The 24,123-nt window shown below is 36.7% G+C and overlaps 1 protein-coding gene across 4 annotated transcripts in view; it reads right to left on the bottom strand.

Moving 5' to 3' along the window:
- The window catches only part of LOC121371656 (hypoxia-inducible factor 1-alpha-like), a 188,245-nt gene that overhangs the window by 68,608 nt on the left and 95,514 nt on the right, over positions 1 to 24,123 (bottom strand). Inside the window, exon 1 of one of the 4 annotated variants that reach the window (XM_041497707.1) lies at positions 9,989 to 10,419. The exons of the other annotated variants lie outside the window; for them this stretch is intronic. Coding sequence (XP_041353641.1) covers positions 9,989 to 10,088 — 100 coding nt within the window. The 5' untranslated portion in view covers positions 10,089 to 10,419. Of the gene's footprint in view, positions 1 to 9,988; positions 10,420 to 24,123 lie in introns of those variants that run through there. 4 annotated transcript variants of the gene reach the window in all.

The following is a 24,123-nucleotide window of genomic DNA, read 5'->3' as shown; positions in this document are numbered from 1 at the left end:
TAAAGCTCTTTTCTGTTCAATACATTGACTAGATCAAGCATGCTTCACTAATTCATGCTGAATTCCAATAAATATTCAGCTTGCATTCAAGGAACACTCAAGGTTTAATTTAAGGCAGCCCGATTCCAATAAAAAACATTCCAATCATAGCTCTTTCCATGTCAGAAGTTACAGTAGTTGAAAATAACCAGTGGCAATACCATGTTCCAGTTTAGTATTGATTAGATGGTCTGTTTCATTGATTTAATACAGTTTGGAAATAAAAGTTACTGATTTCCATATTACATATATATAGTATATTAAATAAAATTTGAAAGGAATATTACATACATGTACATGTAATCCAGTAAATACAATTATCTTCACAACTGGAAATTGTCGAAACAGAAATAGCAAGTTCACACAGCTTAACAACAATTAACTTATTAGATTTTTTTTTCAGGGGGAAAATACCCAAACAAACCAAAAGTAACAAACAAATAAAATCAAAATAATTAAAATACAAAGTAATTTAATAGATAATACTTAAAAGTGAAAAATAAACAACTTCCTTTGGAAAATAACCTTGTTACAACTACCTCTGAATAACATTGACATGGACATATACATGTATTTGTATACTTAAAAAAAGGCTTTATTAAAAAAATAAATAAAAAGCAATCTCTGAAAAAAGCTATTGAACTCTGAAAAGCTAAAATAACAGTGTGTATTACATAAAGCAATATGATGGTCTACTGTATGGTGTGGACCACTGACACAAGTAATAAACTAATGGAAGTAATGGTTTAGCTTAATGGTTCTTTTCACAGCTGGATTCATCTCATCTAGCTGCATGCAGTCACAGAACAAATGTCTGGTGCCAAAATAAAATAATTATTACAAAAATAAAATGGTCATGCAAAAATAATTTTATTATACCCATATGCGACTAGAACTTGGAGTGGGACATTGCACCTCGACATCATACTATTGGCGCACAACCTTACCAGAACATCAGTCCAATGAGTTCAGTGATATACATTAAAACTGATTATGGGTAATATATAGTGTTCTCGATGGGTGAAAATTAAAGGAGGGCGGCTGCTCGGCATCACACCCCTTCAACAACAACCCCCCAAAAAAGGGGGGGGGGGGGGTCATTTGGTTACCATATTGTTGTGTGTTGGTAGACTTTATGAAAAAGACATACTCCTTATTTTGCCTACAAAAAGGTTTATAAATACGAAATACAAGCAGACTCGTCTTTTAATTGAACCGAAGATGATATTAGTCTGACATTCACGGGCAGTTCCAGTTTTGCTGAATCGATCAGTTTTAATATTATTATTTTTAATAAAGATTTCAAGATATATGAAAAACAATAAAGATGTTTGTAAAGTGATCCCCTAATGTCGGATACATTTTTTGCTATTTCCATCTTCATCGAAAATCTATCACTGTGATAAAATATTATCGCCAGCTTTTGTAAAGGCAGTGTATATATTATTTGGCACTCAAGATAAATGATTTTAATGATAAACACTACCACTTCCGTTGTTTTTATAAGTGTTCATATCTCCCCAAAATGAAAAGTTTACAATATTTTATAAAGAACTGCTGAATAAACAGAATGACAGAAATGACAGAAAGTAAACATCATCATCAATTATATCTGCAACTGAGGACAAAATATCAGACGATTGTTAGTGGAAACAAAAAACAGAATGACCGTTCTGATCACGTGACAAATTTGGCGCCAAATAAGTGAGGTTTTTTTCAATCGGAGATTGCCGAATCTGTAAAAAGTAAAAATGTTTTCATTGCTCAAATAAAATATATAACTTTTATTGTGTCTATTAAACATACAAATGGATACAGATATAGGACAAAATAGAGGCTGTTAAAAATACTGTTAAATTATGTTACGGCAACTGTCGTCAATTCCTTTTTCATACACAACGCGGCTTGTTTCCTTTGATGTCCAGTGAGCAGACTGATCATTGTTTTTTGTGTGGAAAAAGTGTGCATTTGGAAGTAGCGGAGATAGGTGCTGGAAAATAAAGAGGGGCACACAAAAATAAAGGAGGGCGGAGAATGTGAAAGGAGGGCGGCAAAATGGAACACTGATATAGGATACTGAACTATCATTACATATCATGTTTATGTCCCTAGTGAAAAAATAATTTCCTTGTCACTTGCTAAAGCTCATGAACATGATACAAAATGGAAGAGAGAGAGAGAGAGAGAGAGAGAGAGAGAGAGAGAGAGAGAGAGAGAGAGAGAGAGAGAGAGAGAGAGAGAGAGAGAGATAGAGAGAGAGAGAGAGCAATTTTTATATTAAAAAACAGTTAAAAGTGACAGTGGGTAATAATCTCACAAGGAGAAGTTACAAATTATCTGTCCCTCATGAATGAATGTTGTAAAACATTCACCAAAGGCTCGGGTTTACAACATTCATTCACGAGGGACAGATATTCTGTAATTCCTCATGGCTCGCTATTTATTTTCAGTTTTACAGACTAAGACACCACAAATATATTTTCAAGAATGATTCTTACCCCACTAGATCTCTTACTACTCTCCCCCTCCACCAATACATTTTACTGTCTTTACAGATTTGGAAGCTCTAGAGGAGGGATAATTTACCACTAAATATATATATACATACTACTCAAAAGAATCTAAATATATATATACTCAAAAGAATTTAAGGGTCAAAAATTTATAACCAAATAAGTTTCAGAGTGTATTAGATTGATGATGTAAACTACACCAAAAATTTAATTTATTGTTCCATATTTACAAAAAACAACAAATAAACGTCACTGTATACAAGAAAGTCACATGACATGCTGTCAAAGTTGAAGGTTGTCAAACATGGATTTTACACATTAGAACATTCGTTTAATAGTGTGTGAATCCACCCCTGGCACGAATACACTTGACACATCGTTGCCTCATGCTGTTGATCAGACGTCTGAAGAACTCTTGGGGAATGGCCTGCTACTCTGCCATAAGAAGTTGACCCAGATCATGAAGGTTGGCCGGAGGGGCATGGTTATCCCGAACTCTCCTGCCTAATTCGTCCCAGGCGTTCTCTATTGGGGCCAAGTCAGGCGAATATGCTGGCCAATCCATCCTGGCGATACCTTGTTGTCTGAGAAAGTCCGTTACCACCCTGCTGAAGGCCTGGGAGAACCAACGGCTGGATAATCTCATTCAGATATCGGATTCCATTCAGATTGCCATCCACCACTTAGAGGGGGGTCCTGTGGTGGATAGAGATGCCGCCCCACACCATGACGCTGCCACCACCGAACCGGTGACGTTGTCTAACGTCAACGTCAGCGAAGCGCTCCCCAGGACGTCTGTAGACATGAACCCGACCGTCGTTGAACTGGAGACTAAACCTGGACTCATCAGTGAACATCACTCGACCCCACTGAACACGTTGCCACCACAGATGAAGTGTGCACCAGTGACGTCTGGCCGTTCTGTGACGTGGTAGGAGTGGTGGTCGAACAGCCTGGCGACGGCAGCGTAGATTATTGGCTCTCAGACGATTGCGTATGGTTTGATCAGACACTCGAGTTCCAGTCGCAGTCCACAGATTGTCACGTAATCGGCGTGCAGTGGTTGTGCGTTGACGTAGAGCCATATTGGTGATGTAGCGGTCCTCTCTGTTTGTAGTGCTTCCCGAACGTGGACGATTTCGAACAGAATTCGTTGCTTGGTACCGTTGCCACAGTCGGCCAACGACACTCTGACTGACACCAAGTCTCAGAGCAACATTTCTTTGCGTATTGCCATCCTGAAGCCAAGCAATAGCCCTTCCTCGATCTTCGATAGTCAGTTGACGTCGTACCATTGTCGAATTTGGAGTGTGCACCGTACATGAACGCAAGCTCCAATTATACGGAAATTCAGCATTGGGAACATGGAATACACATGCAAAGCGTGCAAATGAAGCGCTTTGTGAAAAAGCAAGTTATGGGCACTTAGCAGACCTTTCGCTTTCGCCCTAATTTACATGCAAATGTAAGCATGTTTTCGCCATTAGAACTAGTCGACAGTGTCAATGACAGTGGATTTTAATTCATTTATGGGTTGCTTAGACCCACTTTCGTCAAAATGGAACAATACCATGCGTGACATTATGGTCTAGCTAATATAATTGACATTCAGAAAATAATGTCGAAAATATCGTTTGACCCTTAAATTCTTTTGAGTAGTATATATATTTGGATTTGATTACCAGACTGAAATATGTACAGTAACATCAGCTTCTATTCTCAATATGGCACTGGCATCATCAGACTGATTCCTTCAACCTCTTGAGCAGTGCTTGAGTGCACCAAGTGATTCTGACAGGTTAATTCATTTCCCGTTGTTTCACTCATACACATCCTTAACAGCAGTGATCACACATTACTAATATAACACATTGTTAAAACTTTGCATACAAACTAAAAACTAAATATTCAAATTTTTCTCACAAAAGGAAATCTGTTCTGTTAGCTGGTGTTTGGTTTTATTAAAGACTGTAATAAATGGATTATGAAGGGGCAAGACGTAGCCCAGAAGTAAAGCGCTCGCCTGATGTGCAGTAAGTATGGGATCAATCCCTGTTGGTGGGTCCATTTGGCTATTTCTCATTAGTGCACCATGACTGGTATATCAAAGGCTGTGGTATGTGCTATCCTGTCTGTGGTATGGTGCATATAAAGGATCCATCTCTAAGACTATACAGCCAATGATTAATGTGCTCTAGTGGTGTCATTAAACAACACAAACTGTTTTGTAATGGATTATGTACAAACACCAGTCAAGCAAGGCGCACAGCTCTCTCTAAAACTGATGTCATAGTTCAATTTTGCTTGTGATTTAACAGTTTTAGCAATGAAAGGCAATATGTCAGGGCTGTGATAAGGCTAAGATAATTAGTTGATGGTGAATTTGGTGCAAAGTAATAGGTCTATTACCCATCTAAACCAGCAAGAGTGAATATTGCTTGAGAAAGAAAGAAAGAAGTGTTTTATTTAACGACGCACTCAACACATTTTATTTACGGTTATATGGCGTCAGACATATGGTTAAGGACCACACAGATTTTGAGAGGAAACCCGCTGTCGCCACTACATGGGCTACTCTTCCGATTAGCAGCAAGGGATCTTTTATTTGCGCTTCCCACAGGCAGGATAGCAAAAACCATGGCCTTTGTTGAACCAGTTATGGATCACTGGTCGGTGCAAGTGGTTTATACCTACCCATTGAGCCTTGCGGAGCACTCACTCAGGGTTTGGAGTCGGTATCTGGATTAAAAATCCCATGCCTCGACTGATAAGACTGGTATGACAAGTGCATTAAATGAACAGCTTGTAATTTGTAATCATTATTTTAGAGCTGTTCAGGAAATGATTACACTGTGGTAACAAAGATACCCATGGGATAGTTTCCATAACCCACAGCACAGACTTGCTTGGTGGTTATGGGTTTGAAACCTTACATATACTTTGAACATTACATTACACATACTTTGACAATTTTTTAATTTTTTTTACAGTAATTCTCTTACAAAACATTTTTTAAATATTATTGAAATGTATCCAATAATTTCCAAAATTTTAGGGTATGTAATTTTACCTTTTGTACCCTCTGTTAGAAATCCTAGTGAAATACTACATCTTTTGAGAGGTCATGACCTAGCTTGGACCAGCTGATCGATGGTGCCACATTGTAAAGTGACATCAGCTCTGTACATTCCTACCACTGGTTTGGTTATGTTGGAAGAAACTGTCAGATTTGTGTTCCTTGTGTGTTGTATGTAATAAACAAAATACTATACTCATTCTATTGATATTACAATTAAGTTGTGTGTCACTAACTTTCACTCATAATAAAAAATGAGAACCAGTTAGGAAAATGATACACCCATCAGCAGTTTGGAGAAGCACACAATTTATTAAATGTGTTATTTGAACTGATAATGAAGATATGGCCTGACCAGGATTTCCTTTAATGTGCAGTAAAGTGTGAAAAATAGTTATGGCATGCGTCACACGACCATCCCAAGTTATAGCTGCATACAAAATTTGATGATCCTATATGAATTGATAAGCAAGATATCCCTAGAAATGAAAACTTTATGGAAGTATGGATAGGAACCTGTTTAGTGTGAATTCATTACTGACCACCTGGGTGGAATGGGATTACTGTTTTATGTCCAATGAGCCTGGCATCTTTTTTTTCTGTCCATAGATGGTTTAAATAAAGTTCTGTTGTATTTATCCTGCAATCCAACAAGAATGGTTGGAAAATCATATTTAGTCCAGTTTTTTCATACACGCAAATTGAGTACCATCTACCTAGCAAGGCTTTATTTAATCACATTCAAAATATGTTTTTAAACTCTTAATTCATAAATAAATATATATAAGTTTTATATGTTTATTGTGACACAAAACGTTATTTCTATACACTGTACAGAAAAGAATGATTTAAATAGTATATTATCGAAATTCTAGTCTAAAATACATGAGATGAGTCATGCTTATGTTACATGACCTACATTTTTGGTCACTGACAGAAAATATAGAAATAATATATCTAGTCATCATATCTTGCCAATGTGCATAGTGATTGCAGGATATATTATATTACATAAACAAACTGCCTACCATCCATCCATAAAATCAATTCTGGTCACATTTGTTTTGTTTAATGACACCACTAGAGTATACTGATTTATTAATTATCAGCTACTAAATGTCAAACATTTTTTAATTGTGACATTGCTGCTAATTGAAAAGTTAGCCCTTGATTTGGTGGTGGCTGTTTTTTTCTTGCATCTTTAACCATATGTCTAACCAAAATAAAAATATGCTGAGTGGTACATTAAATAAAATATTTCTTCCACCCTTCTCTCCATTACTTTTAAAGCTGCTCCATTAGCGGTCACAGGTGAACAGTAAATATCATATTAGAAATAAAAACTGTCAATCGTACAACTGTAAAGTTTATGACAGAAAGCAGTTTTTAGTGTCACATATGCCACCACTCCTGTATAGCAGTGTAGCAGCAGTGATATTTTGTATACACAAGTTTTCAAATAAAGACAGGATAGCATGTTTCACTGTATCAGTTGTGGAGCACCTGGGCCTAATTCACTGAACTTTGCGATCTTGCAAAAACACATGCAAGGACAATGCAACATTGTTTAAGAGAGCTTAAGAGAGCTAAGTGAATTATGTCCCTTATTTGCATGGGTAATAAGCAATGAGTCACCAGTCTTGCAATGAGTCACCAGTCTTACAATCAATACACTGTCACAAAGCTGATTTAAAATAGCAGTCTTTACAACTGGTTAGAATGGGACTGATTCTGTGAACCACTGTATTTCAGAGGAATGCACAGTGTCTCGGGGGAAAGCACTGTGTCTCGGGGAAAAGCGCTGTGTTTCGGGGGAAAGCACAGTGTCTCGGGGGAAAGTGCTGTCTCGGGGGAAAGCACTGTATCTCAGAGGAAAGCACTGTCTCGGGGAAAGTTCTGTATCTCAGGGGAAAGCTCTCTATCTCAGGGAAAAGCACTGTGTCTCAGGGAAAAGCTCTGTATCTCAGGGGAAAGCACTGTGACTCAGGGGAAAGCAACATTTCTCTGGATCAAGTTCTCCCACTGAACCTACATCCTGCCCTGTCACTTCTCCCATAGACAGGATAGTGCATGTGCATGTAACTGGCTCTATATTATTAGTGCAGCAGCATTGCTTGGACTACAAAATAATAAGTGTTGTCACCATGGGATTAATTCTTGTATCTTCTGGGGAAATTCTGTCACTGAGCTATACATCATTCTCTATCAGGGGCGGTCGGTTTGGGATTGATCCGTGTCAGTGGGCCCATTGGGCTATTTCTCGCTCCAACCTGAGCACCATGACTGGTACATCAAAGGGCATGGTATGTGCTATCCTGTCTATGGGATGGTGCATATAAAAGATCCCTTGCTGCTAATCAAAAAGAGTAGCCCATGAAGTGGCGACAGCAGGTTTCCTCTCTCAATATCTGTGTGGTCCTTAACCATATGTCTGATGCCATATAACCATAAATGAAATGTGTTGAATGTGTCATTAAATAAAGCGTTTCCTTCTTCCTTCTCTATCACTTCTCCCATAGACAAGTGCATGTGCATGTACTTGTAACAACCTTTATATTATTAGTGCAGTGCCATTGCTTGGAATAGGAAACAACAAGTGGTATCACCATGGGGTTAATCGCACTGTATCTCAGGATGATGCTCTACTACTGAGCTACATCCTGCAGTCACTTCCTCTACTGACAGGATAGTGCATATACATGTAGACATAACAGCCTTTACTATCATTAGTTCAAAGGCATTGGTTGGAATGGAACATATGCAGTGGTATTTCCATGGGGCTATCCTATGCCCTCAAGAAAAATCTATATTCATTATGCAAGCCTGTACTGGTGCAGTATGCAAGTTTGTTCATGTATACATGTATTGCCAATAATTAGTCCTTATTTAGTCGTTAGGATATTATGCACATGTCTTGTTTGTAACATACCGGCCTCGGTGGCGTCGTGGTAGGCCATCAGTCTACAGGCTGGTAGGTACTGGGTTCGGATCCCAGTCGAGGCATGGGATTTTTAATCCAGATACCGACTCCAAACCCTGAGTGAGTGCTCCGCAAGGCTCAATGGGTAGGTGTAAACCACTTGCACCGACCAGTGATCCATAACTGGTTCAACAAAGGCCATGGTTCCTGCTATCCTGCCTGTGGGAAGCGCAAATAAAAGATCCCTTGCTGCTAATCGGAAGAGTAGCCCATATAGTGGCGACAGCGGGTTTCCTCTCAAAATCTGTGTGGTTCTTAACCATATGTCTGACGCCATATAATCATAAATAAAATGTGTTGAGTGCGTCGTTAAATAAAACATTTCTTTCTTTCTTGTTTGTAACATGTAACATGTTTTGCATCGAGTTCCGTGTGTGGAATATTTACATGCAATACAGTTTTATCTTTTATCCTAATCTGTAACTCTCCCCCCCCCCCCCCCCCCCCCCCCATCCTCACAATAGACATGCAACAGTATTTACTATCTCAGCTGTTAGAATGGTAAACAACGGGTTCACCAAGGGTCCTATCACTGAGCTACATCCAGGACCCCAATAGACATGATAATCCATGTAACAGTGTTTACCGGCTCAGTTGAAGGACACTCCCATCAGAATGGGAAATAACCAATGGGTTCACTAAGGGGCCAATCCCTTAATGACCCACTGAACCTTTGGTAAAAGATCTAGCTAGCTCTGCAACTAAAATACAATCTGCCCTGGGAATATGATACTGCACTGACATGCTTATAATACACTCAGTGACCATCACGGAAGTCAACCATCTCCTCTGTAAAGTATCTCCTCTGTAAAGTGCACTGTAATTAAACATTCACTTACTGATAAAATTATGCTGGAGATGAACAGAAAGTTAAGAATAAGGGTTGAACATGTTACATGAAAAAGAGGGGGAAGGTGTCAATAAGTGGGTGTACCTGCCCTTGAAATTCAGATGATCTTGCGATGGAAATTTAATACAAATAATAACAAAATAAATATTTGACAATAATAAAATGGCAGGTGCAGATCAATTATGCAACAGCTTTTATCAATGGCACTGCTGACTGCTGTCACAATTCAAGGGATTGTGCATGTACCCATGTAGGTGCCAGGTAAAGGGACAAATAAATGAATTTTTAAATATTATATTTCATTCATAAAATACTGCATTTCTATAGCATAGTGCCATATTTTTCTTAAAGCAGAGAGGAGTACATTGCATCACCACTGTCATAGTGTCACCAATAATTTTTAATATAATTTTTTTACTGAACCGATATTACGACTAAAAACATCAATAAATTATTGATACTTTCTACAAGATACACATCTGTATGAAATGTGAACCACAAATAAACAGACAACAAACAAATATTTTTACCACATTTTCTTCTCTTCCCTCGTACATCCCCGGTGTCAGCTTTACGTTTCCTTCCACGCAACACCATTCCAAAAGAAATGCACACACTGTCAGTTTTCATTGTTACGACATAAACAGCAATACAGATTTAAAAAAACAACAACACACAGCTCCGTTATTAGACCACGTTATCTCTGACTGTATGTTAGCGAAACAGTGCCGTCCCGGGCCATCTTTCCGCGGCTCTCACATCCAGCCTGCCAAGCCACTCTGAAGACAAATTATCATCCACTGCATGCTCAGCAGTGAACTGTCATTTCATGCACACAATGTGTGCCACACTGGCCGGTAATGAGGAGGCTCACAGTGTGGACCATGCACACATAAACACAACACACACACAAGTAACTGCCAGTCAGTCAGATAGTCAGTGAGAGAGCACACACAGGTAAACCAGCAGCCACACGTCAACAGAATAAAACAGCACTTCTTTATGCTGCCAGGGGGAAATGAAATGGGAAAGACTGGGCTTATTGGACAGTCGATAGATGCATTGTGACTCGAGGATAATACACGCATACATACAAGTGATTAATAAGACAGAGCTACTTTTGATAGCACTATATACGTTTGATCCGTTTACGTTTCGGTCTTGGTGGTAAATATTTTTCGTGTGAAGAAGGTAAAGAAATGCTGACTGTAGCTATATTCAAACAACACATGCTGAGACACTGGTACCAGTCAACAGATAGAGCACTTGTAAATGACAAACTCAAATTTCCCATTTTGTTATAATTTCGTCACAATCAAGTCATAAGGGGCTGGATGTTCCCAGTGTTTAAGCACTTGCCTGATAGGAAAATGTATTTTGTTTGTCATTTACATGTGCTCAACATCTGGTAATTTTTGTAGTGTCACAATGTGTCAGTAGACACATTGGTTATATTTCATTCTAGCTTGTGCTCCACAACTGGTATAACAAAGGCCATGATATGGAATAAAAGATCCCTTGCTGCTAATTGAAAAAGAGTAGCTCTTGGTGAGGTAGCAGCTTGTTTCCTCTCTCACTATGTTAGCGGTTCTTAACTATATGTCTGATGCCATATAACCATAAATAAAAATGTGTTGAATGTGTCATTAAATAAAACATGTCTTCCTTCCTTTGTAATCAAGTCAATTAAGAGTGGGTGGGAGGCAGCCCAGTGGTAAAGCATTCGCCTGATACATGGTCGGTCTAGGATCGATCCCCATTGGGCTATATCTCGTTCCAGCCAGTGCACCACGAATGGTATACCAAAGGCCGGGGGATGTGCTATCCTGTCTGTGGGATGGTGCATTTAAAATATTTCTTGCTACTAATGGAAAAATGTAGGTTTCCTCTCTAAGACAATGTCAAAATAACCAAATGTTTGACATCCAATAGCCGATGATTAATAAATCAATGTGCCTTTTTGAACCTTTTTTGAAAAGATAAGAGATTCAGTTTACTTGTCATAGAAAGAGTAATTTTACTTTTGATCCACAACAGGATAAATGGATATTAATCATTCTGATCAGCAAACATACAAAAATAAATAAAATAAAACTACATAATAATAATAATAATAATATGGCTGTTTGATATGAACTAAAAGTAATACGTTCTTATACAGGAAACCAATTTGCAATGAGAGGAATGTATGTTTTTTGTTCAGTGGTTAAAATTGAGTCTTCTCACACTCACCATTTCTCAACTTCCAAATCACAGGATTGTTACCAAGGCAGTACCACTCAATTATTCTGCCTTCTTCAATTTACAACAAATTCCTTTTAAAATGCACAGTGGACCAGTGGTAAGATTTGTGAGCCAAATACAGTCATGCTATTATCTTTACTGTCACATCACGGTACTAGCGCAACTGAAGTATACTGCGATACATGTGGATTAGCACAAACACTTATATAGCAATAGGTTTTTGTTTTGGACGTAAGACTACAATTGTAACTGTGGCACATATTTTTATATTAAATATTTTATTTGAAACAAAGATGCAAAAGAAAAACAATTGTTGGTTCTGGTTAATTTTTGTAATTTTTAGTTGCAAGTTTTGTTTCTGTGCCATCTTTGGAATCTAATAATAATAAAGAAATATTTTTACCTGAAATAATGTTTCATATATATAATGTAATACAATTTATTGTGTTCTGTTAGTTAGTTTTGGTTCTCTTTTGGTTGGTTATTACCAAAAAGCAGTCAAACAGTAGGAAAATAAAAATGATAACACACAAAAAGAAAACAAATTAGAAGATTTATAGCAGTTTTTTCATTTTGTGGTTTGTTCTTTTTTAAATGCATTAACTGCATATTTTCATGACTGTTTTGACTAAACAAAACTGACTAAAGATTTCAGCAGGTAATTAGCAAAATGTCTTGCTGAGAAAACCCAGATGTAGAATACAAACTGAACCACAGAAAGTACATACAGATTTCAAATGAATGTTTATGTACAATTAAAACAAAGCAGGTACACAATAAAACTCTGGCGTTTTTAGCAAATGCTCACAAATAATTTAACATGGTCTTCTGTCATCTCATTCATCTCACTTTAAAACATGCCTCTGGTACAGAATTCAAAGTTTATCCAATTATCAATCAGCAGGGATTCAATGTGATGCATACTTTAAAATTAGTTCTTGTACTTGTTTTGTTTTTAATCATACAAGATCTAATTACTTTGAACCTTCTGTGAAGAAGAATAATGAACTTCAAAGGTGTTTCAACACACTGGATGTAAACATTTCAAGTGGCTTTGACTGCTTAAGCAATGATTTTATAAATAAAACATCACCATGAGTTCAAGAAGAGGTGAAACATCTCTTTCAAACTCATTGTCATCCAAGGTACCTAAACAAAACAACAACCAAAAGCAAACTCAGATAAACCGTAAAGTACAAAGTGCACAGCTCGTAACAATAAATTGCATGGCAGCACATCCCAGAAAACAGAATGTGGTAGTGTTGGGGAGGGAGGGTGATGCAAGCTCACAGATGAAATCACTTTGCGGAATGGAAGGGTAAAGAATGTTTGTTCAACAACACATGGTATCAATATAGTAATATCTTAAATGGCTCGATCTCCAGAATCTAAGTTAAGGCCCCCTCAATTTTCTTCATGGTGAGGTGTGCATCAATTAGATTAGACCTCAAATTAAGAACGAAGAGCATATAAAATCACAGAGTAAAATCTTCCGAATGAACAACAAGCTTCAGATATTAAGAGACCAAACCTAAAAACAGGAAAATAATCAGCAAGGCAGTGATGTCAAGAGGTTCTGCAGGCAGTTGCAGCCAATAAGGAAACTTGGGGCAATATTCAGAATGTTAATCATGGAAATTATTTTGATCATTTCATGCAAAGTCGTTTCGTAATTAACTGTGAAGACATCAAGGATATGTTAATTGATTTCCTCCAGAAACCCAAGTAGGCTTGAAAATCACAATATAAGATCAAACTTTCTTTAAACTACATATTCTGGTATTTAATTGTATGGTCTTTTCTTAGCTGTAATCCAATCAAAGGGCCGGTTACAGGTTACATACTAAAGTGACTAAAGTTCACTAAATTAAATACAGTTACATGCCTTTGGAGAATTCATTTGTTATTAGCTTATATGTGTCACTGGATACCAACATTTCATGAATGATATGAATGTTTAACAACATCTCAGCACAAAAATATATTGGCTATTGGGTCACCCAGGGTGTCACACAGTGGTAAATATAAAAATGAGTTGACTTAGTCTAAAACACTACAAGCTGCATGCAAATTCAGCATCCTTTTTTTTAAAAACCCCCACCTAAATTCAATGCAATAAAATCCGATTTTATAACTTTATAACGTCTATCCAAGTCCTACATGTGCATTACATTTTAAAATTAATTAATGTCCTTGTTTTTCATCCTTTTTACGCAGCTGTGACTAACGACATCTGTGGAATTCAAAACCTGATGACACACCATTTAGATACATTTTTTAAGTCATATAAATATTTAAGATGACCATGTTTCCACATTGGGTTTTTGTTCATATTTGAATCAGGTTTACTGGACATTTGCACATGTCAGTTAAGGTGTGACATACATGTATTTATAATAACCCAATGCTGTAAAGCAAGGTTTCTGCCAGAGGGTGCGGAGGGTAAAATTGTGTACCCTAATATCTTGGAAATTAATGAATATATATTTTTTAATTAATTAATTAATGGAAATTAATGAATATATTTTTTTAAATTAATGAATTAATGGAAATTAATGAATATATATTTTTTAATTTTTAGTAAGAGAACTGCTGTTTAAAATTTGTCAAAGCAGATAAAATGCAGTGTCCAATTTCAAAACAGTTCATACTCATTTATAACCACCTAGTATGGACCACATTACATACAATCAAATTATTTTCTTGCAGAAAGCCTGTAAAGGTCATAGATATAATTAACTGGTATTTTCAGTTCAGGTGTTGAAACAAATGGCATCAATACTGTGAGTTTATTTTTTATTTTTTTTATTTTGCATCAAGGCAATAAATAACAGTGGAGGAGTGCACGTCATTATTTGTTTCCATCGCCTGGAGTAGTGATGGAGTTTTAATATGGCCAAACTGAACACACAGATTAGAACCACAAAGAGATTTCACATGCAATAACACGGAAAAGGCACGAAGAATGAGAATAAGGACAAGAAAGAATATGGGATAGGGACAGGGATGGGCATAAGAAAGGAACTGAGATAGTTACGGTCAGGGTATATATAGTAGGGACAGGAAACAGCCTAGGTAAGCAAGGAGTATAAGGTGTCCATCCTGTATGTCAGAGTTTCTATACCAGAAGGTACAAGGGTAACATTATGTACCCTAAAGTAATGGATACATTTTTATAATTTTCCGAAAGGTTATGGTAAGAAAGCTACTGTTTAACATTTGTCACAGTACATGAAATGCCGTGTCCAATTTCAAAAGACTTCAAACCCTTAGTTATGATCCATTCTGTTTTTATTTCGTACCCTCAAATTATTTTCTGGCAGAAAACCTGAATGTGGAAAAATGCATTTAAAAGAACCACTGGCGCTGTTGTGAAACGATAAGTCTGAATAAGAAAACCATTAAAACTCTCAAAAGGAAAGTCCAAAGTATATTTTCACACGGTTTTGACTGTTCCCATGAATCTACTGTCACCCCCCACCCCCACCCCCATCCCCACCCCAATTTGCATGCTGTAATGTCACTGTGGTGTAACATTCTAATTGAAAATGGCCAATACAGCACAACTTCCCACTTTTGGGGAATGATCATAACTTCATTATGTATTTACCTTAGCCGATGCATTTCTCATGCTGGGGTGTTGTTAAACATTCACACATTCATTCATTCACCCCGTCGGTGGGCCAATTGGGCTATTTCTCGTTCCAGCCAGTGCAAAACGACTGGTCTATCAAAGGCTGTGGGATGGTGCATAAAAAAGATCCTTTGCTGCTAATAAAAAAGAGTAGCCCATGAAGTGGCGACAGGTTTCCTCTCTCAATATCTGTGTGGTCCTTAACCATATGTTTAATGCCATATAACCGTAAATAAAATGTGTTGAGTGTATCGTTAAACAAAACATTTCTTTTTCTTTTTTTCATTCATTCACTCCATTGCTATTCAAAAACTGGTTCAAGAAATTAAACCTGCATAATCTAGCTTATTAGAATTTTAAATAGCATGCACTCGTGGAATGCTGTTTAGTGAAGCCCATGAGGCAGCAGGTTTCTCTCTCAAACTAACTGATCCCAAACTGACACTCATTCATTTCAACTTATTTTTGTGCTTATATCCAACTAAGGGTCAAGCATGCTGTCCTGGGCACACACCTCAGCTATCTGGGCTGTCTGTCCAGGACAGTGAGTTAACATTGTTAGTGGTTAGTGAAAGAGAAGAGGGTGTAGTGGGCTTACACCTACCCACTGAGTCATTAAAACTTGCTCTGGGTGGGAGCCAGTACCGGGCTGCGAACCTTGTACCTACCAGCCTTATGTCTGATGGCTTAATCACAATGCCACCAAAGCCAATCCAAAGCATGAAAACCAATCATCATCATCATCACATGGAAATGTTTCTCAGTAATAATTAGCTGTTATCTATTGGTTAACAATAACACACCAGCAGCCACCTGTAACAATGCTGGAAATAACTATGGCAAAGCAATTATGGCTTAAGTAAATGGGGTGTACTACTGATAATTTGTTTTCTCACAATTTACTTTTTTTTGGGCTGTGAATTTGGCAGAGTTCATGCTACCATGAATCCAACATTTTGGGTTACAAGCAAAGATAATGAGATAGATGAAATCACAAAATATGTAGATTAAATAATATTTATGAATCCAGCAATATTAAAAAAAAATCAAAAAAAATCTAATGCCTGATTTTCTATTATTGATAAGCAGATTTACTCATTCCTTCGAACTTGGTTTTATCCAAAAGACAACAATATATTTATATCCTAAACTTGACTCATGGTCCCATGTGATGCAAATTTGTTTTCCATCTAACTCTGATTAACATTGATTCCTCACTACATTTACTTCACCTCTCAATTTGTTTTCAATTTGTGTACAAGCTGATCGTAAAATAGCAAATGCCAAAATAATCAAATCTAAATGTAGTGTGGCCAAGGTCAAATGTCATTATTATCAAGATGGTGCTCTGTATTTCAAGCAAAGAAAAAATCAAAATGCTGAATTTACGCTGTATGCTTTTTGGTGTTACAAATTACTGTTGAAACTTCTTAATTTTCAGACCTGCTATAATTAACACAGGTATTCTTCATCTCAAGCATATAATGAGCGATTCATTAGTTATCTGTGTGCACATTGTAATCTCTCCTTCCCTTCCTGCCTCCCTCCATCTTTCTTCTCTCTCCATCAGTATCTCTTTCTCTCTCACTCTGCCTATTTAATTCTCTCCTTCCCAACCTTCCTTTCTTTCTCCTTCCCTCCATGTCTTTCCTTGCCTCCCTTTCTTTGTCCTTTCCTGCCTCCCTTTCTCAGTCCTTTCCTGCCTCCCTTTCTCTCTCCTTCCCTCCCACTTTCAATCTCTTTTTATCAAATACACACACACACACACACACACATACACAAAACACACACACAGACATAAAGACAGATACACAACACATACACACAAGCAGACACATAAACAGACACACACACACACAGACACACAGACAGAGACAGACAGACAGACAAACAACACATACACATAAGCAGACACACACCAGAGCAAACAAACCTCTTGTTGCCAGTTATAAGTGGGTTTTCTATCTGATAACAACTCATGGGTGGGCAGGCAATGTAGTCTAGTTATGTCCCCTAGACAGGCATGCTTTAACCTTCAAGCAGGTGCTAAATATCTAATTTAACCTAGCTGTGTTGCTCCTGTGAGGTATATGCCATACCTCTACTATACTACTATCATAATATTTCACATGCAATACAGCATGTGCTTGCACTGCATGAATATGTCTCTCATCTTGACATTATACGGTGTGCAAGATTTATAATGTTTGTTTTGCTATCAGCGAGACACCACGTCCTGTGTACTCAAAAATCCTTCAGCAAACATCTGTGTATCCACAGACCTACACAGTCAAACAATGTGAGCAAAAATAATTGCGCAATATTGGTCAAAGTAACCCCATTGCGCAATACTAAAAAAAATGAACATACCAGTATATTGCGCAACACTAACAAAAAAAGAGCATAGACAGCACAATCAGAGTACAAACATCTGTACAGTGGTATTCCTGTATGGTTGCGCAATGTTAGTAAAAGAACAGTCTTATAACAAGGCATACATGAAGAAAATCACAGCATATTATTTTGCTTAACATCTATATTACTGTTTTTTTAACTACAATAATCAGTAAACAGCAGGGCTTCTAGATTATGGTAGCCCCACTCCCATGGCTAGTGATATTCAATGTTGGGCTAGTAAATAACTACTAATGCCATGTTAAATGTTGCATTTAAGTCTATTTTGTAAATATTAATATCCTGCCCCCACCCCAACCCTCCAATGTTAGTGTGTTTAAAGTCTGTCTCCCTCCTTAGGTAATGAATCTGATTATTACTATTATTATTTAGTAAAATTGTATTAACTTAAAGTAAAGGAGGGCTAGTGAATTTTTAATTGTGGCTAGTAAATTTTTTAAATAACTGATCTCATGGCCACTGGATTTTATAGAAATTCTAGAAGCCTTAGTAAACATAAATGAAAAGAACAATAACTGGTATATCTGATTTTTATACGTTTTGTTGTCTTGAAATTCTAGAAGCCTTGGTAAACATAAATGAAAAGAACAATAACTGGTATATCTGATTTTTATACGTTTTGTTATCTTGAAATTCTAAAAGCCTTGGTAAACATAAATGAAAAGAACAATAACTGGTATATCTGATTTTTATACGTTTTGTTGTCTTGAAATTCTAGAAGCCTTGGTAAACATAAATGAAAAGAACAATAACTGGTATATCTGATTTTTATACGTTTTGTTCTCTTGAAATTCTAGAAGCCATGGTAAACATAAATGAAAAGAACAATAACTGGTATATCTGATTTTTATACGTTTTGTTGTCTTGAAATTCTAGAAGCCATGGTAAACATAAATGAAAAGAACAATAACTGTTATATCTGATTTTATAGAAATCCTAGAAGCCTTGGTAAACATAAATGAAGAGAACAATAACTGGTATATCTGATTTTTATACGTTTTGCCGTCTTGAAATTATAGAAGCCTTGGTAAACATAAATGAAGAGAACAATAACTGGTATATCTGATTTTTATACGTTTTGTTATCTTGAAATTCTAGAAGCCTTGGTAAACATAAATGAAGAGAACAATAACTTGTATATCTGATTTTTATACGTTTTGTTCTCTTGCAGACACAGGGGTGGGGCATAGCCCAGTGGTACAGTGCTTGTCTGATGTGCAGTCAGTCTAGGATCGATTCCCGTCAGTGGGCCTATTGGGCTGTTTGTCATTTTAGCCAGTGCACCATGATTGATATATCAAAGACCATGGTATGTGCTATCCTGTCTGTGGGATGGTGCATATAAAAGATCCCTGCTACTAATGGAAAAGTGCAGCTGGTTTCCTTTTTATCACTGTCAGAATTACCAACAAAAAAGTACCAAATGTTTGACATTTAATAGCTAATGAAAATTAGTCAATGTGCTCTAGTGGTCTTGTTTAAGAAAATAAACAAACTTTTTATCCTCTTGCACCAGGGAACATACTAGACGGGCGATTTGGGTAAAATTGTTGCCATTATGTCATATTTCATGAAACTTCACCATATTTAGCCGCAGTTTAACAGATTATAAGTCCATAATAGAGGCATTTATGATCTGGATTTTTTTATTATAAATGTACCCTCAAATTATTTTCTGGCAGAAAGCGTGTAATTGGATGTGCTTAAAACACTTCTCCCTAAATTATTTGTAGGGAGAAGTCACTTCTCCCAGTTTTGTTTGTTTAGGTTGATCTCTGGTTACATGCATGTAAAACTATAATTGAAAAAAAAAGGTTGGTCTTATTTTTTGGTAAATAACAGGTAATAACCTTACAAAACTAAATCTCAGGTATTAGGGCTCTATCTTAATTATATCTTGTAAAAATACAGCATTAATGACGTCACGTTTTCAAAATCAAAATAGACTGCATCAAAATGAAATTTCAACGTTATTACCTTATTCTAGGTTACTCCCCACCCAATTTCATTGAAATCAATTGATTTGGAATCAGTACCTTTTTCATTTTATTTTTACCCAGTATTGTAAGGTATATATTCCGATTTTGTTTTTGATATTTTTTTTTAAAGTGATATATTCCGATTTAAATTTTAAAAATAACTCTACAGATCCCATACATGAATGTAGCCTAATACTAATTAGTGAGAGATGTTTTTTAAATTTTCTGTTACATATTGCACCCCATCCCACTTTATTCTGATTCCTGTATCCACTATGGAGTAATTTCATATTTTGTTGGTGTCGTACTGTCGAACGATATCGTTTCATTCTTCGGTAGGTAGTGGGCATGTTGTATCCTGGTACTTGGGGCGGACAAAGAGTTGAATGGTTTTATATTTAGTTTTGTTTCTGTTGTAACAAGTGTTCTCGCTGCTCCATTTAAGCCGCCCCCTTTATTTTTCTCCATCCCTCTTTATTTTCCCGCATCCTACTATATTTTACAGAACCCAGCTCCACTATTTCATATTGGACCCTTTTTTTCACACAAAAAAAAAAATTTGATCAGTCAGCACACTCGACATCAAAGAAAACAAGCCGCAGTGTGGAAAAACTTCAGTAGCTTACGATAGTTATCATAATGCAATTTAACTATTCTAATAGCCTCGGTCAATGAGTCTTTTGTGTTCACCAACTTCCGCCCTCCTTTAATTTTTACCCAGCAAGAATATTATGTAGGCCTACATTTCCTTCTGCTCTTTTTCCATTTCCTTCAACTTCAAAATATGGTCATAAATTTGATTTTCAGATTATTTTCTAAAAGACAATCCACTGCATCCTTTCTGTAACTTGTGCTAATTGGATCAGGTTCAGTGTCATTCTGCTCACTGGTGTTATCATCAGATAAGTGTTTGATTCTATGTTCAGTATTATTGTCAACATCTACTTGACTGTATTTATCATATTCATCCAATACAGTTAAAGTTAAAGTTAGAGAAGAACATTGATGTATTAATCATCGGCTATTGGATGTCAAACATTTGATAATAATGACCTATAGTCTTACAGAGGAACTCGCTACATTTTTCTATTAGTAGCAACAGATGTTTTATATACACCATCCCACAGACAGGATAGCACATACCACAGTCTTTGATATGCCAGTCGCTGTGCACTGTTCTTAGTCTTGGTCTTCTATTTTGAATTCCAAAATGTGCCTCAAAGAGTAGGCCTACTTCAGGCTCTTGTAAAATTCAAATATAAATCTGTAAGGAAAGAAAACCAACTCCTTCTATACAATTGATGTGAAGTGAGTAAAGTGAACAGATATTATAATAATTTAATAATTATCGCCTGCACACAGCAATAATAATAATAATAATAAAATTGGGAGAAACAACCTTTTGAGAATTGATCTACTATACCTCCGCATGTTAATCTCTAGACCAGCTTATGCAATGACATCATGACGTATAATAAAGGTATATAAATGAAAGGTTTCTGTTACCGTACCACAATGTGTGTGCAGACAATGGTAAAATAAATAACTAAAAATGTAGTATTGTTACAGATACATGTGTATACTGAACAAAATAAGAAACTTCCGCTAACTTTGCTTGAACATAACTTGATGAAAACAAACCGGGGGAATAATTGTTATATATGCATTTAAAGAGTGTTCCATGATGCATCGTTTGGTGCAAAAATCATGCCCATAGGTTAACAGAAACTGGGAAATTTTTTGACTAAGTGTGGTAGGAGTTAAAAATAAAAACACCCACTTAATAACTGGTATGACCACCTCTTGAATTGACCACTGCAGTGCATCACAGGCGCATAGAATTGACTAAAGTGTTGATTTCTGCCTGTGGAATATTGTTCCATTCCTGAATGAGCGCTTGACGAAGTTTGCTGACATTAGCGGGTGGGTTGGGACAACGCCTCAGTCGTCTGTCCAGACTATCCCAAGCATGCTCGATGGGGTTGAGATCAGGACTTTTAGTGGGCCAGTCATCAATGAAATCAATGTTATTTGTCCTAAGAAATTTTACAGTGTCTCTAGCTGTATGAGAGGTGGCATTATCATGCTGAAAAATCGAGATGTTGGCGTTGTTATGGAACAGAGGAATGACGTGATGAGCGAGAATGTCATCGCGGTAATGTTGAGCATTTAAATTGCCATCAATGACGACTAGTGGTGAACGATAACCATGGGCAATGGCTGCCCAGACCATGACAGAACCCCCACCCCCGAAACGATCTCGTTCAAGAACACAACAGTCAGCATAGCGTTCATTTCTCCAACGGTAGACGCGCACCCTGCCATCACCACGTTGTAAAGAAAATCGGGATTTATCCAAAAAAAGAACGGTATTCCAGCGTCGCCGTATCCAACGAGTGTGTACAAAACGCATCCGACGTAAGGACGTCGTGCATGTAAACCGTTATCCCGCAAACGATTACGAACAGTTTGCCCACTGATTCGGTTATTGTGAAGCCCAGGTGTGTTAGCAGCAGTAGCAGTGGCAGTTTGGAATCGATTGTGCAAATGCGTGTTCATGATATAGCGGTCTTGACCATGTGTTGTAACACGCGGACGTCCACGAGGTGGCAAGTCGTTGGTGCTTACTGTCGTTCGAAATCTTACGCGAAGATTTCGTATCGCTCGACTAAAACTCCCAACATGCCTTGCAACGTCTTCTGTCGACATGCCAGCATCAAGCATGCCAATCGCCCGTTCGCGTAAATTATTGGGTATTCTTGGCATACTAAAAATGCTACAATGTAAAAAACATTAATTTTTTTACAAATTTTGAAGCGTTTTCGTTCACTTGACAACAATGTCAGTAAGACAAGTAAAACAAATTGACCGAATACTACACGGGACATGTCGAACCATGCATGCATGTGCATATTGAATTTCACATTGTCGACGATTAACAGTGCAAAAATAATCGATAACATTCATGAATCCTGATAATACAGCTCAAGGCTAATACTACCTATATAATTTCATTACACAATGAATTCTTTAACACAACAAATACCATATGTACAAATCGGAAGTTTCTTTTTTTGTTCAGCATATATATTTTTTTTGTAGGAAATAATTTAGTTTTCAGTATTTAGATTATAAATACAAATAGGAGTAGAAATAGTGGTATTGATTGTAGTCCACAGAACAGGTAGGCCTAACCAAGTGGTAGACCCATGCAACCCAATACGATCTTAATTTGATGTTTGGTCTAACTTATGAATATTGTATATAACTTCTGGAAAAGTTCCTGAATTTTATGTTATGTATAATCATGTACGTTATAAAAAAATGTGATATTTGCATACCATATTGATATATAGAACTTCTCCCTATGCTTGTAAATGTGTATCAAAGTTCTGATGGTATCGCTAACTATCTCGACCAATGTTCTCAGGTACAAAATACAAAGTAGTAACCAAACACTATTGTACATACAGATATACATTTACTTCAAACTGATCTTCATGTAAAGAAGAAGATGTCATCTTCTAAATTCTTGAAAACAAACAATGCAAACAGCATGTCAACTTTTACTTCCGCGTTTACATGTGACATCAAACTTTGAGCTGTGTTTACTCGGTTTCTGACTTCATGTTAAGTTGTAGGTTTTTGCGTGTGATGGCTCAATTATTGTTTAAGTCTTTCCCTGCCATTCTTGATTTGGTCAAGATGTGCAAAACTAACAAAAAAAACTATTCTCGACTGTAGTCAAGACATGTCATAACATGACCAGTTTTTGTAAACACAAAGCTCTGATAACTCACATGAGTTATCTTTCTTGATTCTGTGAATGATAGAACATAGAATAACAATCGAACATGTTTAGTGTATTTATTTGGATTGGTGTTCATATTTAAGATGTTATCGCAATATCGAAAAGAAAACGAAAAAACTGTTTAAATTTGTGTAAATTTTAATGAAGAAGATTTCTTGATATTTGAAAAATATTTCTTTAGACTTTGAAGAAGATGATGGCTAGGATTACTCATCATCAAGTGAAAGTAAAACTACACGTATTGGTGAAGGCATCACAAAGAATGATTATGATCATGGTTGGGTTTTTAAAATATTAATTAAGTTCTTCTATAAATTTTACTATGGTAACTGACTCATAGAGATGTCCCTTAAAATATTACACACATCAAGATAGTCGTTTTCTTACAGTTTGAGGTTCAAAAATTGAGGTTCAAAAATGTAGGATCAAAATGACATATTCTGTCCTGGATTGGGCCCCTGGCCTCCAGAGTCCGAACCCTGGGGTGAACATGCTCGAAACCTTCGTGGTACATGAGCATGTAAAAGCTTTATCGGATTGGATCAAAATGACAATTTCACATTGGAACCTTGGTTTAGAGAT

Source organism: Gigantopelta aegis, chromosome 4 (genome assembly GCF_016097555.1).
Source record: "Gigantopelta aegis isolate Gae_Host chromosome 4, Gae_host_genome, whole genome shotgun sequence".
Taxonomy (NCBI): Eukaryota; Metazoa; Mollusca; class Gastropoda; order Neomphalida; family Peltospiridae; genus Gigantopelta; species Gigantopelta aegis.
Note: the sequence above shows the minus strand (reverse complement) of the source record. Positions and strands in the feature narration are given on the sequence as shown.